Source organism: Diadema setosum, chromosome 20 (assembly GCF_964275005.1).
Source record: "Diadema setosum chromosome 20, eeDiaSeto1, whole genome shotgun sequence".
Lineage (NCBI taxonomy): Eukaryota > Metazoa > Echinodermata > Echinoidea > Diadematoida > Diadematidae > Diadema > Diadema setosum.
In genome coordinates, this window is record NC_092704.1 from 29,982,075 (window position 1) to 30,003,114 (window position 21,040).

General features: G+C 41.2%; 1 protein-coding gene across 1 annotated transcript in view; it reads right to left on the minus strand.

Moving 5' to 3' along the window:
- Nucleotides 1-21,040, minus strand: part of LOC140243719 (partitioning defective 3 homolog) — a 122,041-nt gene that overhangs the window by 33,718 nt on the left and 67,283 nt on the right. The window contains 2 exon segments of the mRNA XM_072323383.1: nucleotides 12,968-13,086; nucleotides 17,931-18,186. Of these exon segments, the coding sequence (XP_072179484.1) occupies nucleotides 12,968-13,086; nucleotides 17,931-18,186 (375 nt within the window).

Consider the following 21,040-nt stretch of genomic DNA (forward strand, 5'->3'; position numbering starts at 1 on the left):
TCGCTCCGCTGATTAACACCCTGTTTTTGTCCCATTCATTGCACAGCTAGTCTGGATTGGAAAAGATTAAGCGCTTGAATAGACTCTTTACTTCAGAGCCTCTTTTCTCAGTTCACACTTTTCAAGAGTGTGTGCTTTCTTTCCAACATTTAGATAGGTTTAGGAGGAGAGTCCATTTGAATTGAGTTATACATCACTTTAAAGCTTACAGTCTGCTCTTTTAGAATCTGCCCTTAACTTAAAATCCATATCTGGCGACTTTTTGTTTGTTTTGTGGTGCAGGGTCACATATTGGATACAAGATTTATACTCATCAAGGATAAATGAACAACATCCTGCCAAGATCAATATCATAAAGGTAAATAAACAGTATTTTCTCTTCATCACATGTAAAAACTGACAATTATATCTAAAATTTGAGGCATCCATAGGTGAGAAAATTATGGTATTCCACAATACTTGTTTGCACAGAAAGTATGACATACTATGTGTCTCTGTACATCATTTGCATGCATCAAACACACAATGTGTACCTATCAAACATTCAGTGCACATAGGGGACAAGCATTATGCATATTTCACATATTGCATTTCAAATGTCACCCCATCACAACATTTTGATGCCTTTTCTCGCCTCTGCCTTGAACGTTATTCCGCAGAGGACCAACCAAGACGTAAAAAGTACCACCCCGCTCCTATGTGACAGCAAGTTTCCATAGCAACCCCTGGATCCCATGTGTTCGTGAGAGTTTGTGTGACCAAAGATCACAGTACTAATGTTTCAGCAGATCAGCAGTTCTGCATGGGTAACTTCTGTTCTGTGCTTATCATGTGATTGGGTAGAGGGGTGAAGAAGAGGGTGGAGGAGAAGGGAGACAGAAGGGAGAGGAGAGGGACAGGGTGGAGGAGAAGGATGGAAGAGAGAGGTGGAAGAGGAGGGTGGAAGAGAGAGGTGGAAGAGGGTGGAGCAGATGGGTGGATGAGAGGAGTGGAAGAAGGATAGAAGAGACAGGTGGAGAGGGGTGGAAGAGGACAGAAGAGAAGGGGTGAGAGAATGGTTTAGAAGAGGGGGAGAGGAGAGGGGTGGAGAAGGATGGAAGAAAGGGGTAGAAGAAGGGTGAAGAGGGATGGGAAAGGGTAGAAGAGATGGGTGGATGAGAGGGGTGGAGGAGAGGGGTAGAGGAGAGGGGTGGAGGAGAGGGGTGGAGAAGAGGGGTGGAAGAGAGGGGTAGAAGAGGGGTGGAGCACAAGGGTGGAGCACAAGGGTGGAGCAGAGGGGTGGAGCAGAGGGGCGGAGCAGGGGGTGGGAAGAAGGATAGAGAGACAGGTGGAGAGAGGTGGAAGAGGATAGAAGAGAAGGGGTGAGAGAATGTTTTAGAAGAGGGGGAGAGGAGAGGGATAGAGAAGGGTGGAAGAAAGGGTAGAAGAGGGGTGGAAGAGGGGTGAAAAAAGTGGAAGAGATGGGTGGATAAGAGGGGTGGAGGAGAGGGGTAGAATAGAGGGGTAGAGGAGAGGGGTGGAGGAGAGGGGTAGAGGAGAAGGATGGAGGAGATGGGTGGAGGAGAATGGTGGAGGAGAATGGTGGAGGAGAGGGGTGGAGGAGAGTGGTGGAGGAGAGGGATGGAGGAGAATGGTGGAGGAGATGGTTGGAAAAGAGGAATGGAAGAAATGGTTGGAAGAGAGGATGGAGGAGATGGAAGAGAGGATGGAAGAGATAGTTACAAGAGAGAGTTGGAGGAGATGGTTGGAAGAGAGGGGTAGAGGAGAGGGGTGGAAGACTGGGTAGAACAGACATTTGGAAGAGAGGGGTGGAGGCAGTGGTTGGAAGAAAGGGGTGGAGGAGACGGTTGGAAGGAGAGGTGTGGAAGAGAGGGATGGGAGGGAAGAGTAGAAGAGGGACAGAAGAAGAGAGGGGTGGAAAAGGGGTGGAAGAGGGGTAGAAAAGAGAGATGGAGGAAAGAGGTAGAGGAGAGGGGTAGAAGACACGGGTGGAGGAGAGGGATGGAAGACAGTGTGGAAGAGAGGGGTGAAGAGAGGGATAGAAGAGAGGGGTGGATGAGAGGTAGGGTCAAAGGAAACGGGGCGGAAAGGAAGTGGTTTGGGAAATGGGTAATAGTGATGGGGGAATGAAGAGGGTCGGGATGGGTGATAGGGACAGAAGTTAAAAAGGGATGGGAGATGGGGATGAAGATGGGGAATGGTGAGAAGAGACCGGTGGTAGCCTTGGACCTTTACCTCTTCAGATGTCAGCAACTTGTTCAGTCTAGTTACAACTATGCCTGTAATTTGCAAAACTGGGTAATGGTCCTATGGGTGACAGCTATGACAAATATGCCATTGAACTCTTCCAGTCCAGATAAACCTTTCCGCTAATAGGTAACTTCTCTTTCACTTGACATTATTTTGTTTAATTTCTCCTCATATACACCATCCGTCTCTCTGCTAGGTAGTTTGTACAAAGGTTGTATGTTTTGTGTCTGCTTGTTGGCATTCATTTCTTTCTCTGATCCCGGGTCACAGGTTGCAAGTCGGGCCATAAAGAGAGGGCACCGGGGACAGAAATCAGCCCAGTGAGAGCGATTCAGGGGGACATTTTACGGACCAGCAACAAGTGCACACCACGCTCAGATACTTGGAAGTTCCACCAATGACCTCTTAATCTCTATGATGTCTGAATGTAAGACCCTCCAAACACTTTTACATTGCAAAGCATGGATGTGACCCCTTGTTCTTTAGCGAGTGATAAATCACGCTACAGGGGCCTTGACTGCAGTGAGTTTTTGGGTCTTTGCACTTCACTTTTACCATAGGACCTACACTTGGAAGATTCAGAAGCACATCTATAGATGGTAGGCCTACACATACAACTGTAGATGGAAGTACCCCACCATTCACATGAATTTGCAGGTACAAACTGGAGTTTGGCACACGGATACAATCACTTGTCTTTTTGACAACACATTTGTTACAATGTATGTTGTATTACGTATGAATTTATTGCAGAAAAATGAGCACAGAAAATGGGATTCCATCGGGATTTGTTGTGGTACAATAATGGGATCCATCGGGATTTGTTGTGGTATAATAATGTGACTTCTGGTCCAGGAGAAGGGGTTGAAGTTGGAACACAATCTGCCAAAACATGCAATTTACACATTTTGTGTACATATCACTGGGACTATTTTGTAATAATATTATTGTCTCAACTTTGTTGGGTTTTTTTTTTGTGTGTGTGTTGTTGTTATTGTTTTTCTTTTTTACATTTTTTCCTGTACTCATCCAAGTCCAAGTATTACAACATGGAGCAGTATAGCTCTTCAGAGGTGATGGAGGATGCTACGGAGAGAAAAAGACATGTGGGGAAAGATACCGACAGATTGTGAAGTCCAGTGCGATGCGTGATTGAATTGAAACAATTAACTAAATGGCTCTCAGCAGGCAAATTGGGTGATGTGTAACAGGACTATTTTCAAAGATATCTTATTAGATTGGTTCCCATGGTTGATCTTTCAGCATCACGTTTAAAGGGAAGGTAAACCCAAAGAGCAATGTGGATTGAGTGAGAGCAGCAACATTAGTAGAACACATCAGTGAAAGTTTGAGAAAAATTGGACAATCGATGCAAAAGTTATGAATTTTTAAAGTTTTGGTGTTGGAACCGCTGGATGAGGAGACTACTAGAGGATATGACGTATGAGTGGACAACAATACAAAGAAAATATAAAGGATATTCAACAAAAATTAACTTTTCTAGAATTATGAAAGAGCAGTGGACCAACCGCTTTCAGAAAGCAGGGGGAATAATTGCTACCCTTAACATATGTCAATATCAAGTTGATGGAATTTGTAATTTTCATGAAAAATGGATTTTTGTAGTATTTTCTTTATATTTTCTTGATATTGTAGTCCACTCATACGTCATAACCTCTAGTAGTCTCCTCATCCAGCGGTTCCAACACCAAAACTTTAAAAATTCATAACTTTTGCATCGATTGTCCGATTTTCTTTAAACTTTCACTGATGTGTTCTACTAATGTTGCTGCTTTCACTCAATCCACATTGTTCTTGGGGTTTATCTTCCCTTTAAAGAGTGCTACATGCACAGCTCTCCACAGACAATCCTGCTCTCGTCATAAATCCAATAGCTTTAAAGCTCCAATCTTCTGTTAAAGATAATAAAAAGTTTTGGTACCTCAAAAGTTTCCCTGAATTTCTGTGTTTCAGGTTAAAATACCTTTCAAATAACTAACACTGTGAGACTTACTCGCCCCAAAGTGCTCTCATTTCTTAGTAATCATGCAATTAAAGGCATAATTTACCATTTGCACATGAAACAAAAGCCCAGCAGTAGTGCTTTAAAATAGTTCTAAAATGTGAGTTAGGGATAGAAACAACCACTGTAAAAATTTGAATCCGTATAGTCGATGTTAAGTGTTGTTGAATACACAAAATGTGAACAATAGTTATAATAAAAATGTTTCCAGACTAAATCGTCTACAGTTACGGTTTATTGAGAAAAACACTGATATCTCCTTATATTTTAGGCTTTATTGCTAAAATTTTATATAGTAGAATGTTTTGTGATAAAACAAACATACACATATGCATCAAAAGTGATATCTTGAACATTTTTGAAATCACTGCTCCCAAAGGTAAACTGGACCTTTAACTGCGACCAGCAGCCCCTTACGCATAGGGACCAGCAGCCCCATACGCATAGCGTAATGGGGCTTCGCATTGTAGCATTCAGGATCATGACAGATTAGTATCGTGGGTAATATCAACTTAAAATCCAAAAAATTCTTCAATTTGAAGACTTACCAATTAAGACTAAGTTGAAGTCTTGAAAACAGGCTTCGGGCAACGTTTGGTTCTGCCAATAGTCCCTTTCTGTTCGAATTGATGACTGAATGTGACTCGGTCGAGAGGACCTTGGGAGAGCTACACACACTGATTACTACGGCCAGCGCATACGCACACATCACATGCGAACAAATTTCAAATCCACGAACAGATAAGATGTTTGTGTGCGCATGCGCTGGCCGTCAATTCAGTGTAGCTCTCCCAAGGTCCTCTCGACCGAGTCACATTCAGTCATCATTTCGAACAGAAAGGGACTATTGGCAGAACCAAACGTTGCCCGAAGCCTGTTTCCAAGACTTCAACTTAATTGGTAAGTCTTCAAATTGAAGAATTTTGGATCTTAAGTTGATATTTACCCGCGATAATAAATCTGTCATGATCCTGTAAGCTACAATGCGAAGCCCCATTTAGCTATGCGTATGGGGCTGCTGGTCGCAGTTAGCTACTCAGTATGCGTATGGGGCTGCACGCTGCTGGTCGCAGTTATCATGCAATAATGGTTTTGTACAATACGTGTACTACCTCGCCGCCGTACGGCGACGGCTCTGGTACGAAACCATTATTGCATGATTACTAAGACATGAGAGCACTTTGGGGCGAGTAAGTCTCACAGTGTTATTTATATGAAAGGTACTTTAACCTGAAACACAAACTAAGACAAGGAAATTCAGGGAAACTTTTGAGGTAATACCAAAACTTTATATTATCTTTAAAGGATCCTGAAGACTTTCACTGATCAAGTTCTACTGATCTAATGGTGTTGCATTCACTCAATCCATAGGTCTACATATCCTAAAGGCACAGGTGAACTTATAATTTAATACCTTCTCAGGCAATGAAAAGAGAGTTCTTATTTTATAGAATAGACATTCCCTATGGTATCTAGTGCAGCCAGGCTATACAATGCCCACACAACAGCTTGACCTTAATTACATAACATGCCACTACACTGTAATTATCTCTTTGTGCAGCATCTACACGTACACTGTAATCAAATATGAACATGTTCATTATAAAAAGATGACAAAACTGCTGGCTGGAACAGTGAGTATTTTTACACTAAAGAAGGGAAGATCTACATGATATATTTCATTCTTCCCTGAACCACAAAAAGGTACTGTAAAAGTGGATATTTTTGTGTGACTTATTTTCCGCACTTGGCTGGATAAGAAGAGTTTCGTGTGTTTTTAATTCTGCGGAATCAAGACATCAACTACTAGAATATATGGCACGCAAAAATATTTGTATGCTTTTATTTTGCGCTAGCTTCTGGTTGCATGAAATGCATGAAAATTTCAACACCGCAAAAATTTCCACTTTTACAGTAGCTGAACCAGACACCAGGGGGGCGTTTCATGAAGGAACTTGTCGGATAAAATGTCCGACAAGTCAATTATATCCGACAAGTTCAGAGAAATCAGCCAATCAGACTAAAGAATTTCTCAAAACTTGTCGGATATAATTGACTTGTCGGACATTTTATCCGACAAGTTCCTTCATGAAACGCCCCCCTGGTATATCTCACTTTCAATGTTTTACCTGAAGACAGACAAAATATGACCAATTTTGTGACAAACAAGTTGTCGGCCTACATCCTCACTCATCTCTGAAAGCATTATGTAGATCATATTGACTGAAGTCATCCTTTCACATTATTGTCATACAAACCTATACCTTCTTGCTTTCTAGCTTTCTTGTCTTGAGCGGGACACCTGATGTGTATTAAAGAGTCAGCCTCTTGTCCCAAAACAAGGCCCCAAACGAATTTTTAAGAGTTTCCTGTTTGTCCTAATCAAGGCACCTGATGAGTTTTGAAGAGTCACCTTCTCATCCTTAAAAACAAGGCACCTCATGAGTTTTGAAGAATCACCTTTTCATCCTGAACAAGATACCGCAGCAAAATTTGAACAACTTGCCTTTTCACCATGCAAGGAGGAATCACCTTTTCATCCTGAACAAGATACCGTAGTAGAATTTGAACAAGCTGCCTTTTCACCATGCATCAAACCTCCTACCTGCCTAGACATGGACGCATCACGACAAGAAGCACCCCCTCCTTTGAGACTCTTTGAAGCCCTCAGACTGCTCCCTTCCTCATGTGGCATCATCCCTTCCAATAATCCACCAGACCACTGGCAATTCCAGACAGCCATGCCCCAAGCATGAACTACTGGTTACAGTCTGGGGTCATATTCAAGAGATTTATGTGGGTGAACTGCCCATAACTCCACTTACACAAATGCAAACCACTGCCTTGAGGCTTTGATTTATTTGATCCATCCTGGGGGATTCCTTTTCCTTCTCCTTTCTCTGTCACCTTTTCCAGTCAAAACACGAAGAAAACAACATACACAACTACACTTTGGTGACATTAAATGTCAAAGGTGATGGTTGCGTCAGTCCAATCCTTGTACCCATACTGCTGCAAAGGTACTAAAAATATGCATATTTCCATGAACACCCCTCTGCACCTGCTATTATTCTTTTCAGATCTATAGATATACATGTATCAGACGGACGAGTGTTGTAGACAATCCGGTTACCCTTTCACCAGGAAATTTCATGGAGAACATAAAAAGAAGCAGAGGTTGGGCATAGATAAAAAGAAATGGTCCAAGTCATATCAATTCCTTTACTGGAAAAAAAAAATGGGTAAAAACAAACAGACCAAACAACCTGAGGAGTATCCATGATTGTACCTCTGACTTAAAATTTATCAGGTAAAGATAACCAAGCTAGGCAATACAGGTGATACACACAGAATCCTCCCAACCATTCCAACATCTTTCCAATCCCCACCCCACACACACACACCCACACATGCTACTGGAGATGCCTCAACACAAGATGTGCCCCCTGTCTCCAGGTGCCTGCTCTCCCCTGCCACCTAATTACAAGCGACAACACTTCAGTGCGCCGTAATTAGCCACATCAGTACACTCTTCCTCCGCCAAGCTTTTTTTTTTTTTTTTTTTTTTTTTTTTTTGAGGGATGCGGAGACACCGGGGATGGAGCGCAAACTTGAGAGGGGATGAGTGGGTGGAAGATCTACTGACAGCGTTGGGAACTGCAACCAGGGAGAAGATCTGGTCACAGAAATCATCTTCAATCTGTATGACTGAGGTGTGTGCATGTGTGTGCATAGGACGTTCGTGTATGAGTTTGTGTGTCAGTGTGTATGTACATGTTTGTATTGGTGGGACAATTGAGTAGCATTGGCATTAGAAACGGTAGGACCCTACAGTCCTGGCTGCATATTAATATCAATGATTTTTGATTAAGTAAAAAAAATAATAATACTAATGATGATTATAATAATGGTAATAAAAAAGGGGTTTGTGCAAAGCTACTATAAAAAAAGAGATTTCTATGTAGGATGGTGTCACACAATTTCCAAAAAGAAACTATCTAGAGTTTACGAAACATGTTCTTTTGAGTGATGATAAAGACCGAAAGAAAAAGGTCCAAACAAAATTGCAGTGCTCCAGGGAAAAAGTAGGCACTGCATGATGAAGATTATTGCACCCACTCATCAATATAAAGATTTCATGGTCTAATCTCAGAACAGGACAGTGTCTGATCATTTTAAAAAGGAAAAGAACAGTACCATATTCCAGCACAGAGGCATGATAAAAAGAAGGCAAAATGTCTAATATAGCCAAAAGGAAGAGCACATCTTGTGTCACATATTGACACAATGTGACATTTAATAGGCATATTTCAGAGTAGAGTCCCTCCCCATTTGCCTGGGATTTTGTCAACTGCATCTCAAATCAACATACAAATTTGACAAGTTATGTGCTCCTTGCACCCCAACTTTTATAAACCACAAGGGGGAGTTCATAGCTGCAATTTCGATCAAATTTTTTAGTACTTACAATGAGTGATGAGGTTGCCCTGTATCTTTCTGACCTAATATCTTGGCCATTCTTGGAGGAGTTATGTTGTTCAAGTAGGGATCTAATGTGGGATGGTCCATATTTGGCTGCCTCAGGCTGTGTTTATCAACTTTCCCATGTTTGAGATGTGTTTCACTAACCATACTATCAAAGCGCGTTTGCAAATGCCAACTCTGTCGTGAGTTGATTGGGAAGCCTTGTCACTGTGCAGCTTGACTGCGCAGTTTGACCCGAGGCGTGGAAATGTGTAGTTGGTGGAGGTTGGCGCCGGCAGGTCCAGGCTATAAACATGATTCAAAACGACTTTGCATATCAACTCTACAGAGATGCATTTCTGGCTCAAATGTATTGCAATCAAAGTTTTTTTGTCTGCATTTCAGAAACATGCTTCTAACCCCGTAATCGAAACAGCTTTACTTTTATCAACTGCCCAAAACTCTCTGAAAGTCACCAGCAGTGAGCTGATAAATGTAACCTCAGAAAACCGATTATGCCAGCAGGACACAACGGGGGGGGGGGGGGGGGGGGGGGGGGGGAAGAGATATCTGACAGAGGTAATGAGCAGTTGTCATGGTCTGAGAAGCATGGAATTGTAAGCTCTGTGTGACTGCCATACCGATGATAACCTAATATAGCACACAATATGCATGGTGTATGTGGCACCAGTTTCTTCCGAGCGTGTGGTGTGGGCTTTTTCCATTATCTTTCTCTCTTAGCACACAATTGCCCTAGGTGTGGGAAAGCTGTCAAAGAATGTTTACTTTGGTAGCCAACTTTTGCATTTCGCTTTCTCTTTATCAAAGACCATCCATTTTTGTTACTTTGTAGAAAATACTTTTCTGTTGTTTTTGCTTCCTGTATACAGTCCTCAACTATAAAGCATGACTAACCAGTGCTTACAGTTTTCCAATCACATTTCATATAAACAGCCAAAATTCCTCGCTTGAAGGAAATCTAACAAAACCCCGGCCTTGGTGGTTGTTTACAGCAACCCTCGTTAGACAACAACTGAAAAAAATTGTGGCACATCAGCTGTCAAGCTTTGGAAAGTCTCGCCTGAGTTACTCTTGACTATATGAGATAGGGTATTTATAGGTCAACTAATACAGCAAAGCAGATCTACGATGTTTTTGTCTAGATGATAGTTGGGGAAAGAAATAAAGAATGTCACATAGTACACATACATTGTATATCTCCTCTTTCTATCAATAACAAAGCAACAATGCATCCAGGCTACACATCAGCTAACAATTTCTTGTCCTGCATCACATCAATTCTATCCAAATGTGCGTAAATGGAACGATTCGTTGGAAAGCATAGGAGGCACTCTTTTCAACAAAACCCTCCTCCTCCTCCTCCTCCTCCTCTTCAAATCTTCTGACATCTGCTGCTGGTACTACATGTACATGTGAGTACGTACGTGATGCCACGAGGTTAGGTGTAGGTGTTTTCACTTCCAGTGAGAAGCTGTTATCTAATTTAGCACCAATATCCTGCCTATTTCCAGAAGATGTAAGCTGTGCTGCTCAGAGTAGGCCCTACTAGATGACTTTTCTACCACAGAAGCCATCCCTTCCCATTCCCTCCCTCCCCTATATATTATATGAAATGTTAAATGCATTTAATATTTACCATTTGCAGGTGAATCAAAAACCCAGCTTAAGTGCTTCAAACTAGTTCTAAAATGTGAGTTTAGGGATAGAAACAACCTTAGATGTTATAATATTAATCACTATAATCACTGTTAAGTATTGTTGAATAGCCATACAAAATGTGAACAACAGTTATGGTACAATTGTTTCTAGAATAAGCTGCCTACAGTTCTGGTTTATTTAACAAAAATATATATATATATGTCCCCATATTTTAGGCTTTATTGTAAAATTTATATATGGTAGGATGTTTTGTGATACAACTGAACTATACTTTTAAAATGTATGCATCAAATGTGATAAACTCGAACTTTTTTTTTAAATCACTGCTCCCAATGGTACACAATACCTTTAATATAGTTTGCAGCAATGAAATGTTTCTTACAATGAAGTTATGCAACAATGTTCTTTCCAGTTATCACCTGAAGGAATTCCCAAACTCAGGAGATAGTCCTCATCAAGAAGAGAGAAATGATGGAGGATATTTCCAGGGAGTAAAGGGCGCAGCTTTTGAGGTTCCACTGCATCTCTACCATACAATGATACTGTAATCTCCCCTTTATCCAGTCAAGCCATGGAATTGTGAAGATCTGTCCCAAACAGACAGCACTGAAAACAACTTCTTTCTTTTTTTCTGGATTGCAGTAATTATGACATCAGGAATCAACGGGACACATGACATGATTCCGCTGCTATACACAGACCCTGTTCAGGGCAACATTCCACAAGACTTCAAGTAACATGACCAATGTTTCAAGAAAATGAGGACATAAGGCATATTCTCACTGTATACAGATGTTCAGGCTGTACTACAGTGGTAAACAATAAACCATGGGCATTCTACGAAATTGTAAAATCTTCATGCCCCTGGACTCATACATATCTCCCACATACAATGTATGTTACATCTAGCATTAGTTCTATACCATGAAAATTTATGCAATTTTTTTTTTTCAGGTCATAATGAGGGCAACTGTGTTTGCAACAGTAAGCATGAATTAACAGCAACATCTGCGAACTTTTGAACAACAAACGAAGTTGAATACAATGGATTTATAATATAGGTCCTGATGGTAAACTCGTACATAAGGTTGTAAATCAAAATATCAATTTCAAGAATGAAATACAAGACCTTTCCAAATACCTTTATGTTGTCCTGTACATCATACCCTTGTTTAGTCATTATCCAATTCTCTATGTGGCTGAGGTATAGAATTTTGGGCAATGCAGAATACAATTCAAGCCTAGGTCACCGTATGCTAAAAGCACATAAAAAAACAGTTTCATTATAATAGAATTGGGTCACATGATTTTATAAATCAGGCCACATCATGTGTTGTGAGCATGCCTTTCTATTGACAGAAAATGTAACAACACATGTCAATACCATCAAAAATTTGATTCATAAACATCAACATAATTGTAAATCAAATGAATGAGTAAACTAGCCATTAATGCTTTATAAAAGTGGGCGCTTTTATAGTAAACGTGCAATTCTGGCTACACACAAGTCTAGACAAGGTTCAAAATAATTGTGCATCACTATAGATAGGCTACTGGCTTATCACAATATGAGGTGATGAGCTGACGCGAGCCGGAGGGTGCAGTTGTGGGCACATTTATGCCATAAAAAGTATCTAAACCACCTGACTGGAGTTGAGGCTACATTCGCTTTTGCCAACATACCTAACATCATCACAATCACCTGGCCAGGGTCAGATTACTGGCGGGTTGGGGTGGGGTGGGGTGGGGGTGGGGGGGAGGCAGTATTTGGGGTACAGGCTCTCAATGGTCCAGCGTTACATCCATGCACGAGTACAGCAAGCGTGCCAAGAATAGCCCTACTCTTGCATCCCCGACACCAGACACTCCAGCGCTTTTGCAAAGCACCCTGGGGTCATTCTAAAAACAGCGTGATCTCCCTCAGCACATTACCCAATAAACACTGGAGTTGTGGCGCTGCATTTATGTGGATCTTTACGCTCCTCTGTTGTCTCTGGGAGTGAGAAATGAAACTTTGATCTGCTACTCCACAGCAGCTCATATTAGGCAGGAACCGATATCTGCAAACCTGCAAACGGAGTGTCTGCAGAACGATCATTCAGCTCTGCCAAGCGTTGTCATGCTGTGACTAAACTGGTGATCTATCACTTCGTCTACTCCCACTTCATCTAATAGTCATTTAGTCTCAACCCATATGGTCTACTCCTGTTTCGTCTACAACCAGTTCGTCTAATGACCATTTAGTCCAATTGCCACTTTAGAATAGCTTTATTACCAGTTGGTCTACTTCCAGATGGGCTATGCCCACTTCGTCTAATACCCACAGTTTATTAGAGAAAATGGAAAAAAAGTCCAAGGAGACAAAACTGCAATTAGACCATCTGGTCATTACACGAAACGATGAGTAGCCAAACCAAGTGAGAAGTAGACCAAATGGGCATTAGACGAAATTGATAGTAGACCACCTGAGTTTAGCTGTAGTGGTGTTGGACGAACTGGGAAGTAGACCATCTGATAGTAGACAAAGTGGCAATAAACCACTAAACTTACCTTGGCAGGCAACGTGTTGGCATTCTTGTCGATGACCGCATTTTGGCCGCCGTCCGTCATACCTGGCTTGGACATGTTGATGATCGGGTCACTCCCTCTTCGAACTTGCAACTTGGAATCTAGCGGGGATGGCCATACGAGAGGAACAGTACGAGACAGATTAGAAAAGTTGCAAAACATTGATTAGAAAAGTCTTAAAGTTGCAAGTTGTAAAAGTTGTAAAGCATTCAGTTTCGCTACCAGAGTCTCCAATCAGCTCTATTCATTACTGCGAAATTTTTGCTACGTATATATCGGCCTGAAGGTGGACCTGGTTTTTCAAATAAAAATTGGCTAGTCTGACAGGGGTTAGACCTTTCATGACTTTCACACTACTAGAAAAACAAATATTCTTTTTTATCATCATCACTGTTTCAGAACTGTAATTCTAATTGTCTCCAGACATAGGAAACATTCAAACTGCAAAATCACTTCCTGCGAAAAGATTCTTTAAAACTGCTGACGCTGACAACATTCCATAAACATCAGCCCTGCAGCACACATCATCGTCCGACAATTGAATAAACAGCTTCCCCATTACACATTGATGTCATAATGTACACATGCACATCTCAAGCGGTGAAGTGCATTTAGGTCGAGCTTTTACACTTCGCCTCCGAAACATGATTTAGTTATCAAACCTTTCAGCTTTCTGTGGTACACCACAAATCCAGTGAAAAATTGATTCGAGATACAGTCATAAATGTCCCTCCAGAAAATGAAAACTAGTGGCTGGATGTGACTTGAGAACCAAGTTCCAAGAATTGCAATCACAGAGAAACAGGATTCATGATTTCCTGGAGAGTTACAGAATTCTTCTGATTAGCATAAAATGCATTTCATGCAGGTTTCCAGACATGTTTCTGCAAATCTGAAAGGGCTCCAAGATGCCAGTCACAATGCCATTAGGTACAACCATGGACCTCGAGTAGGTCCATGGTACAAATTAAAAAAAATAAAATAAAAAAAAAAAAAATAGGCCAGACAACATACACATTCCTTCAGCTACAGCTTGTAAGAGTTCTTGCCAACTTTGTATCAAATTTGAGTGTAAAACATTAGACGGCTACAAACAACGCCACAGCAGACTGTGTTTAATAAACAATCCTTTATTCTTTGCCCCAGCTGTTATTGCTGCAAAGCTTTTGCCTCCATTACAGAATAACCTTCAAGCAAAGCTGTTACTCCTTACCCCCTTGGATAATTTGTTTGGATGCTTATAAACAGCTTGGGTTGTATCAACCATATTGAGCCACTGACCACCAATTTCAATGCATTTCTTCTGGGACAAAATACAGTTGATTTATGGTACTGCAAGCTGGCTGTTTAACAAAGAAAAAAAAAAAACACAAACAGAAAAAAAACATGAAAAATTCCCAAGATGGTCAGTCTTCCTGTATTTATAGGCATGAAAGTTCAACCTTTAACCTTGCCACACATTCCTTTTCAAATAACACCAAATATAAGTTTATGTTCAGCCAAACCTGTAAGGAAGATGAGATGACAATGTTTTCTGTAAAGTGGGCACAGTGTCTTTTTTTCTCTCCCCTCCCTTTTTACAGTATTATTATAGAAATCTGTGATTTCTGATCGTGTTTATTTCTGTTATGGACTTGTTATGAAAATCAACAAAGACATTAAAAAAAAATCTTCAAGGGCTATGTTTATCATCTTTCCAATGTTTGAAACAAGTTTCAGTGCCCACTATCATTCAAAATGCGTTTGCAAAAGGCCTTTTTCAGCTCGCATTTCCCTAGTTGTTGCATTTATCATCTCTCCGAGTCAAGAGGAACTCCTTGTCATTGCGCAGCTCCAATGCGCTGTTTGACTTGAGGAGCAGAGATTGTGCAGTTGGCATGGGTAGGTGCCAGCTATAAACTCATTTCAAAATGACTTTGCATTTATCGTCTCTACAGAAACACGTCTCTGGCTCAAATGCATTTGAGATTGCACTTTTTTTCAGCACTTCAAAAAGGCATTTCCAACCCCATAATCACAACAATTTTTACATGCTTTACAAAACTCCTCATTTCTCTTTGATCATTTCTCTTTGATCATTTCTCTTTGAAGCAAATCGGATGGGGTTTTTGGTAAGATGTGAGCAATGAGTTATAGTTTCATACCCTGAAATTGTATTTGAATTGATACACTACTTTTAAAGTTATCATTACGGAGGGTCCCGTTGTAATTTTTTTTTTTTGGGGGGGGGGGGGACATAAGGTATAAAGCGACTAAAATTTGTTCAGTGTTGTTGGAGGTAGTTATAATAAACATCTAAGTCTGTACATCACAACCTGTGGCATACAGCCAGCTTGATGAGCTAACGCTAACAATGAAAAAAAAAAAGGAACAAAATGGCGGGGGGGGGGGGGGGTAAATGTGTGCGGCCGCTCGTGTTCAGATATTCAGATTTGGCAATCTTGCAAGTGTCAAAGACGACTTTTGGAGTTTTGAGAAGAAGTCGGCCAGGTGATGTCAGATATCACGGAGCGGTGTGAGTCCATGTCTAGATTATGTCTGAAGCTCTGCAGATTCACAAGATTGCTTTTTAAAAGGCAACGATCACCCAGACCATATCGTAGATCTGGCAGCTCCGACAGCTCCGAGATTCTCTAAAGCCTGCATGGTAAACCGCAATTACTGTCACCTGTTTTCCTCACCTCCAGCAGGCAAAGAGCAACAAACAAACAGACATCAAAGCCTGTCTGGTGGGGTCCTCCTCTTGGCACTGAGGATGACTTTGGAAGTCATCCTGTTTAACATCTCACACCTACAGAGCACATTTTGATCACTCCCAGACAGATAAGAGAGCATGAGAAGGAGATGGATCCCTTTCACACTGATTTAAGGGACTCGTTTGAAAACCTGTATAGGTGCACTTTTTAAATCTGTCAGACATGCTTTGTACCTAATCTGAAGTCCAAAGGCAAACTGGAATTCAGTATCTCCTCCAAACTCATTTCAGCATAAATCATGTTTCATCAATGATGGTTTCCAGTCCCGATTCTACGCTTGATCAAAAATACATTTCAGAAACAATAAAGGCAGAATCACGATTTACACATTTAAGGCATTTTCGGGGGTTAGATAAATGCAACCATGTTTTCTGGTTGTGTTTTCTACCCATTATTTGTGTGTGAATGATGAGGCATGTTCGGTGGTATACAGTTGACCTTTACTTCCCAGGTCGAACAGTGCAAAGCAGCTGCACAGTAACAACACTTCAATTGCAATTGTATGATGGTTAGATAAACGCTGCACTCTGTTCCACGTTCACAAACACCATTCCAAATGCATTTTGAAACACGATTCTCTCTCTCACGTTTAATAGCTAAAACGCAGCCTAAATAACAAAGAGAAGACAAATTAGCAGTCTGACAGCAGATAGCAAAACAGAGAGAGTAAGAGAGAGATGGGGGGGGGGGGATAGGAGGGGACAAGAAGATAGAAGAGGTGGAGGGCAAATGAAGGTGTTTCTAGAGGTGCTATATTCATGCTTCACCACACTGAAATGCAACAAGCCATGACATAGCTTCCGCCAGCTCGAACAAGTTCCAAGAACGCTGTCCACATTTCGGCCAAAAGGAAAAATAGCGATAAATAAGTGGGGAATAATTGCCACGACAAGCTCATACCGAATGAATTAACACCATCACACAGGATTCCATGCAAAATCATGACTAGATCTCTGGTATCACAAAATCGCCTTGAAGATATTAGCCAGAAAATATAGATTGATTAGTGCATTGCAGAAGAAGGTCCTCTGTCTTCTAAGCTGACAGAACAAAAACTTAGTATCACTGGTCTTTCGACAGATACAGTGACCTTGGAAGATGAGTTGTAGACCTCTTTTCCATGTTCACATGTCATCAAAAGTTTGCAATTTCCACACTTATGTTTCTCTAAGTGTTACTGCTCTGGTTGCATGGATACAGTCCTATGTATGAAAGTGCTCTCATTCATTCTATTCATTGCTTTCGAGGACAAAACATATTCTGGACGAAAATGGCATAAGTGACAAAAGCTGCGCCCCTATTCTAGGGGACTGTGAATTTATACCGTGACGGGGGTTGCAGCACTATTCTCCGTGATGACATAACCGATACCATAGAGATGGTGTTGCTGGGAAATGAAGGAGAGCTGGAGCGGAAGTACCATCACGTGAGAGGGAAGTATTTGAAGTCGCGTTAATGTTGCCATTTATCATCCTCGGGTAAAATGGAAGGCCTCGTAACGAGGTAATGCTCTCGCGCTGATGCGACGACTGGAAAGCGACTTTAGACAGCTTGAGCTGATGCGTTTTCATGGTGGTGGTATCAAAAGAGAAAGTCGTTTGAAGTCATGTTGCAATAGGCCATGATAGTTTGGATGTCCCGTCTAATCAAGTCAAGGGCTTAACATCTTTGATCTACGGGTCAATACAAAAAAGTGTCTTAATGTGTTCACACGTCACAGGTTTTGCCAGCACAGGTCATCACTATAATGCTTGGTGACAGCTCTTGTTATGGAAGGGGATTTACCACGAGGAGCAGAGTTATTTCTTTTAATATAAGGCGCACTAGAAGAGCTTTAGATCAGTGAAAATCTTAGTAGAATGTCGCATATGGCATGACAGCATCACCACTTGAGCCAAGACGGCATTCCATTAGAAGATGCTCTCATTCTCATAGTACAACAAAGTTCTTCATACCTAACATAAGTTTGTTGCTCTTGTTGGGAGAGGGGGTGGGGAAACAAATCAGCTGGAAAAAAAAATCACTCAATGAAGTCGAAAAGTTCTCATTAAACATCACCCTTTACATGGTCCACAATCACTGATCAAACTGAAGGAAAAATTTGTTACAGTATTAAAAGACAATTTTTCAAAGCAAAGAAAAAGAGCCTGGAACACAAGGCTACCACTGTAACTGTAATTTGTACTCACGAGATTCTTCGCCAGTGACTACGACATCCATTTCGTTGTCCTCGTCGAGTACTCCATTGTTGTTGGTGTGCCCCAGGTGGTGGTGGTGCATGTGGTGCGTTTTGTTGTTGCTGTTGTTGATGTGGTTCATGTCCGAGAAGTTGATGGGGCTGGCGGTGCCCACCGAGCTGGCGCAGGTACTGGTGCCGTCGCCATGGAAATGGTTGCTAACAACATGGGCCCTGGAGGGATCTTGCTCGTCAAAATGTGCTGTCAACTGAGGGAGAGAAAACACACAAAGGAAAAGTGATGATAGTTGAAACTCACTAGATTTAAATTCTGCATTGAAAGATGAAAGCATGAACCCACACGTGGATACATTCAGAAATCTATTAAAGTGAATGATTAGTCTGACTTCAAGGTGTTTGTATACCCTCAACCAAAAGGCCTGTCTCACTTTGAGTGAGTAGGGAGATACTGCGAGTCTGAAATGGAGACTACCCATATCAGGGTGTTACTGAAGCAGTGACTAACACAGTCTGCACACAAAGACACTATGTAAGACATGCAAGGCGTACGAGAAAATGGATACCTCATAATTATCCAGTCTAATGAATGAAGGCGTCACACAGGGAGATGCAGACAATGACATAACAACCAGCGTGGATATTTCTTCAGCACTGGTTGGGGGGGGGGGGGAGATGTGACATTTTAGCGGAGAACTAAACGACGCTTCTCTCCCTTCACCCACCTTCCGGAGTTGGTACAGTTCCATGCGTAGTTAACATTCCCTATTGTTTTGATTGATGACCCTATTACCACGGAGAAATTTGATCAGCTAATGGTGACGGGGAATGGGAAGGAGGCGAGGGGTGGGTTGGGCGGACGGGAGGTAGTAAACCAAAGTGTGTCGCATTTATTGTCAGTTTGCCAAAGAAATTAACTCACACGTCACCTCACAGCTCTTTTAAAACACAAATATGTTTCTTTTTCATGTTACAAAATCCAAAGGCTTTCAAAAAATAGTGGGCATCACTTCTGTCCTCACTTGTCAGTGTAGAAGCAATAATATCAGGATGGAGAGGCCATTCAAGATGTCATACTCCTGTATTTCATCTCAAAATGCCCAATCTCCATCCACGTTGCCAGGGAGGCTCTTATCTCTCTGTGGGGTTGAAATTCGTCACAAATTTGTCACTAAACCCAACGTCGGAATGTCGATGCTGGAGCGCCCAATTTTCAACACGTTCTCATACCCACGGTGGAAGAAATCGATTCCCTCAAGCAGCTCTCCCCCGAACCCCCGTATTACACCCCAAAGTTCCCCCTCCCCCCCCCCCCCCCCCCCCCCCCCATCTCCATCCCCCTCCCTTCTCTTCAGTTGACACAATAAATTAGGCAGCCAGCTGAAAGATACACCATTCTATTTCAGGCATCCCTCCCCTGCAATGTACAATGTGTTCATTATTCATCACCTGCAGCAAACAATGTCTTATCGGTACGTTCCATCAGGCAACATTTGGACCTCTTCCTCTCGCCCTGACTCTTCAAGGCAAGAGCCCTACATTTCCCAGCCTTCGAAAAAATAAATAAATAAATAAAATAAAAAGGTTCATAAAAAAAAAGATCCATCTCATTTTCTTGTCAACAAATTGCCATTTTTTTTTTTTAGGTGAAGATGTACATGTATACATGCAAGTTCCCCACTATTCTTTTGTTTTTCTTATCATTAGTGCTTCATTGAATGTAAACCACTATACCTTGTAATCTTCCTCTCAGCCTTCTGATACAAAATATTTGATTTTAATTCATACTTCTGAAGGTATTACAGCTTTCAATTCATTGACTTATTCTCCTAAATTTGTTTATCAGCAGGCCACTGAAAAAAAAAAAAAAAATATTTAAAGGACATTACAGACCTTTACAGTACAACTGCTTTTTCAAACCACCTTTGCATTTTGTTTGTCCACGTTGATATCACATACCAAACATGACTTTTTATACTTGAATGTCATAAATCTTACGAGCCACATTCTGCTGTTGAGGCTATTAAAAAAAAGCATAACATTTAAAAAATGCCATAACCTAACCTTGAAGAGTTACTTACAATTGCCAAAGATTGATGGAAACAACAGGTGGCATTCCAGCGATTGTTCATTTAAATGATAGCACTAAACCAAATGGGTAGATTTGCTCCATAAATTCATACTATGATGCAACAAAATCGATCAATATGGTCCTTTGGGCAGGGACTGCATATTTTCTTAAAGGGCAAGTACTCGGTCTTAGTACTGGCCCATCAATGGGAATTAGTTGCCCTCAAGCAAATGGGGTTGTAATACCCTGACACAAAAAATACAGATAAAAAAATGCAACATTATCCCTGAAGAAGAATCACATTTTTCACAAGTAAGCTGGGATAGACTATAAAGAGCAGCATTTCAAGTGCAATTCACACATACTTTCAGCTTTGTTGCGACCTTGTATACAACAGCATCTTCCAACAGCTTATGTCCAGCTCCTGTGTGTACCTACATTTAACAGTGTACCTTGTAAAAGTTGTAATTCTTCTCCCCCTCCCCCCCCCCCTTGCCATTTGAGACTGAAATAATTCACTCCAAATTGGTCATTGTGTGACTGACAAGGCACATTGTTATGCGACCTCAAGGCCAAGGAGATCAGATTCTTGACTTTGCCTTTTGGAGGATTTTATTTATTTATTTTTTTATTTTTTTTTTTTTGGGGGGGGGGGGGGCATTGTTCCTTGAACTGAAGCAATCGTGTAACACTCTTGCACAATTGAATCCACCCTTCAAACCTACAAGTAACCCCCCCCCCCCCCCAAAAAAAAGGCATTATAATATTCATGTTAATACTCAGGATTTTCAGTTTGCATTCATTAGTTCTTGCTATGTTGGGCAGCATATGATACATTTCCTCACTGCCGAGTACAACCTATCTGAACACATATTTAATCATAAAATACAAATTTCATATTTGCCTTTAACCTACGACCCTACAGAAGAAAACAAAAGAACATCAAAATCTTAAAACCCGCTCATGTACAGTACAATTGTAGAATTCCCTGATACTGCAAAACAAGAAATTTTCACGTACATGAAACTTCCAGA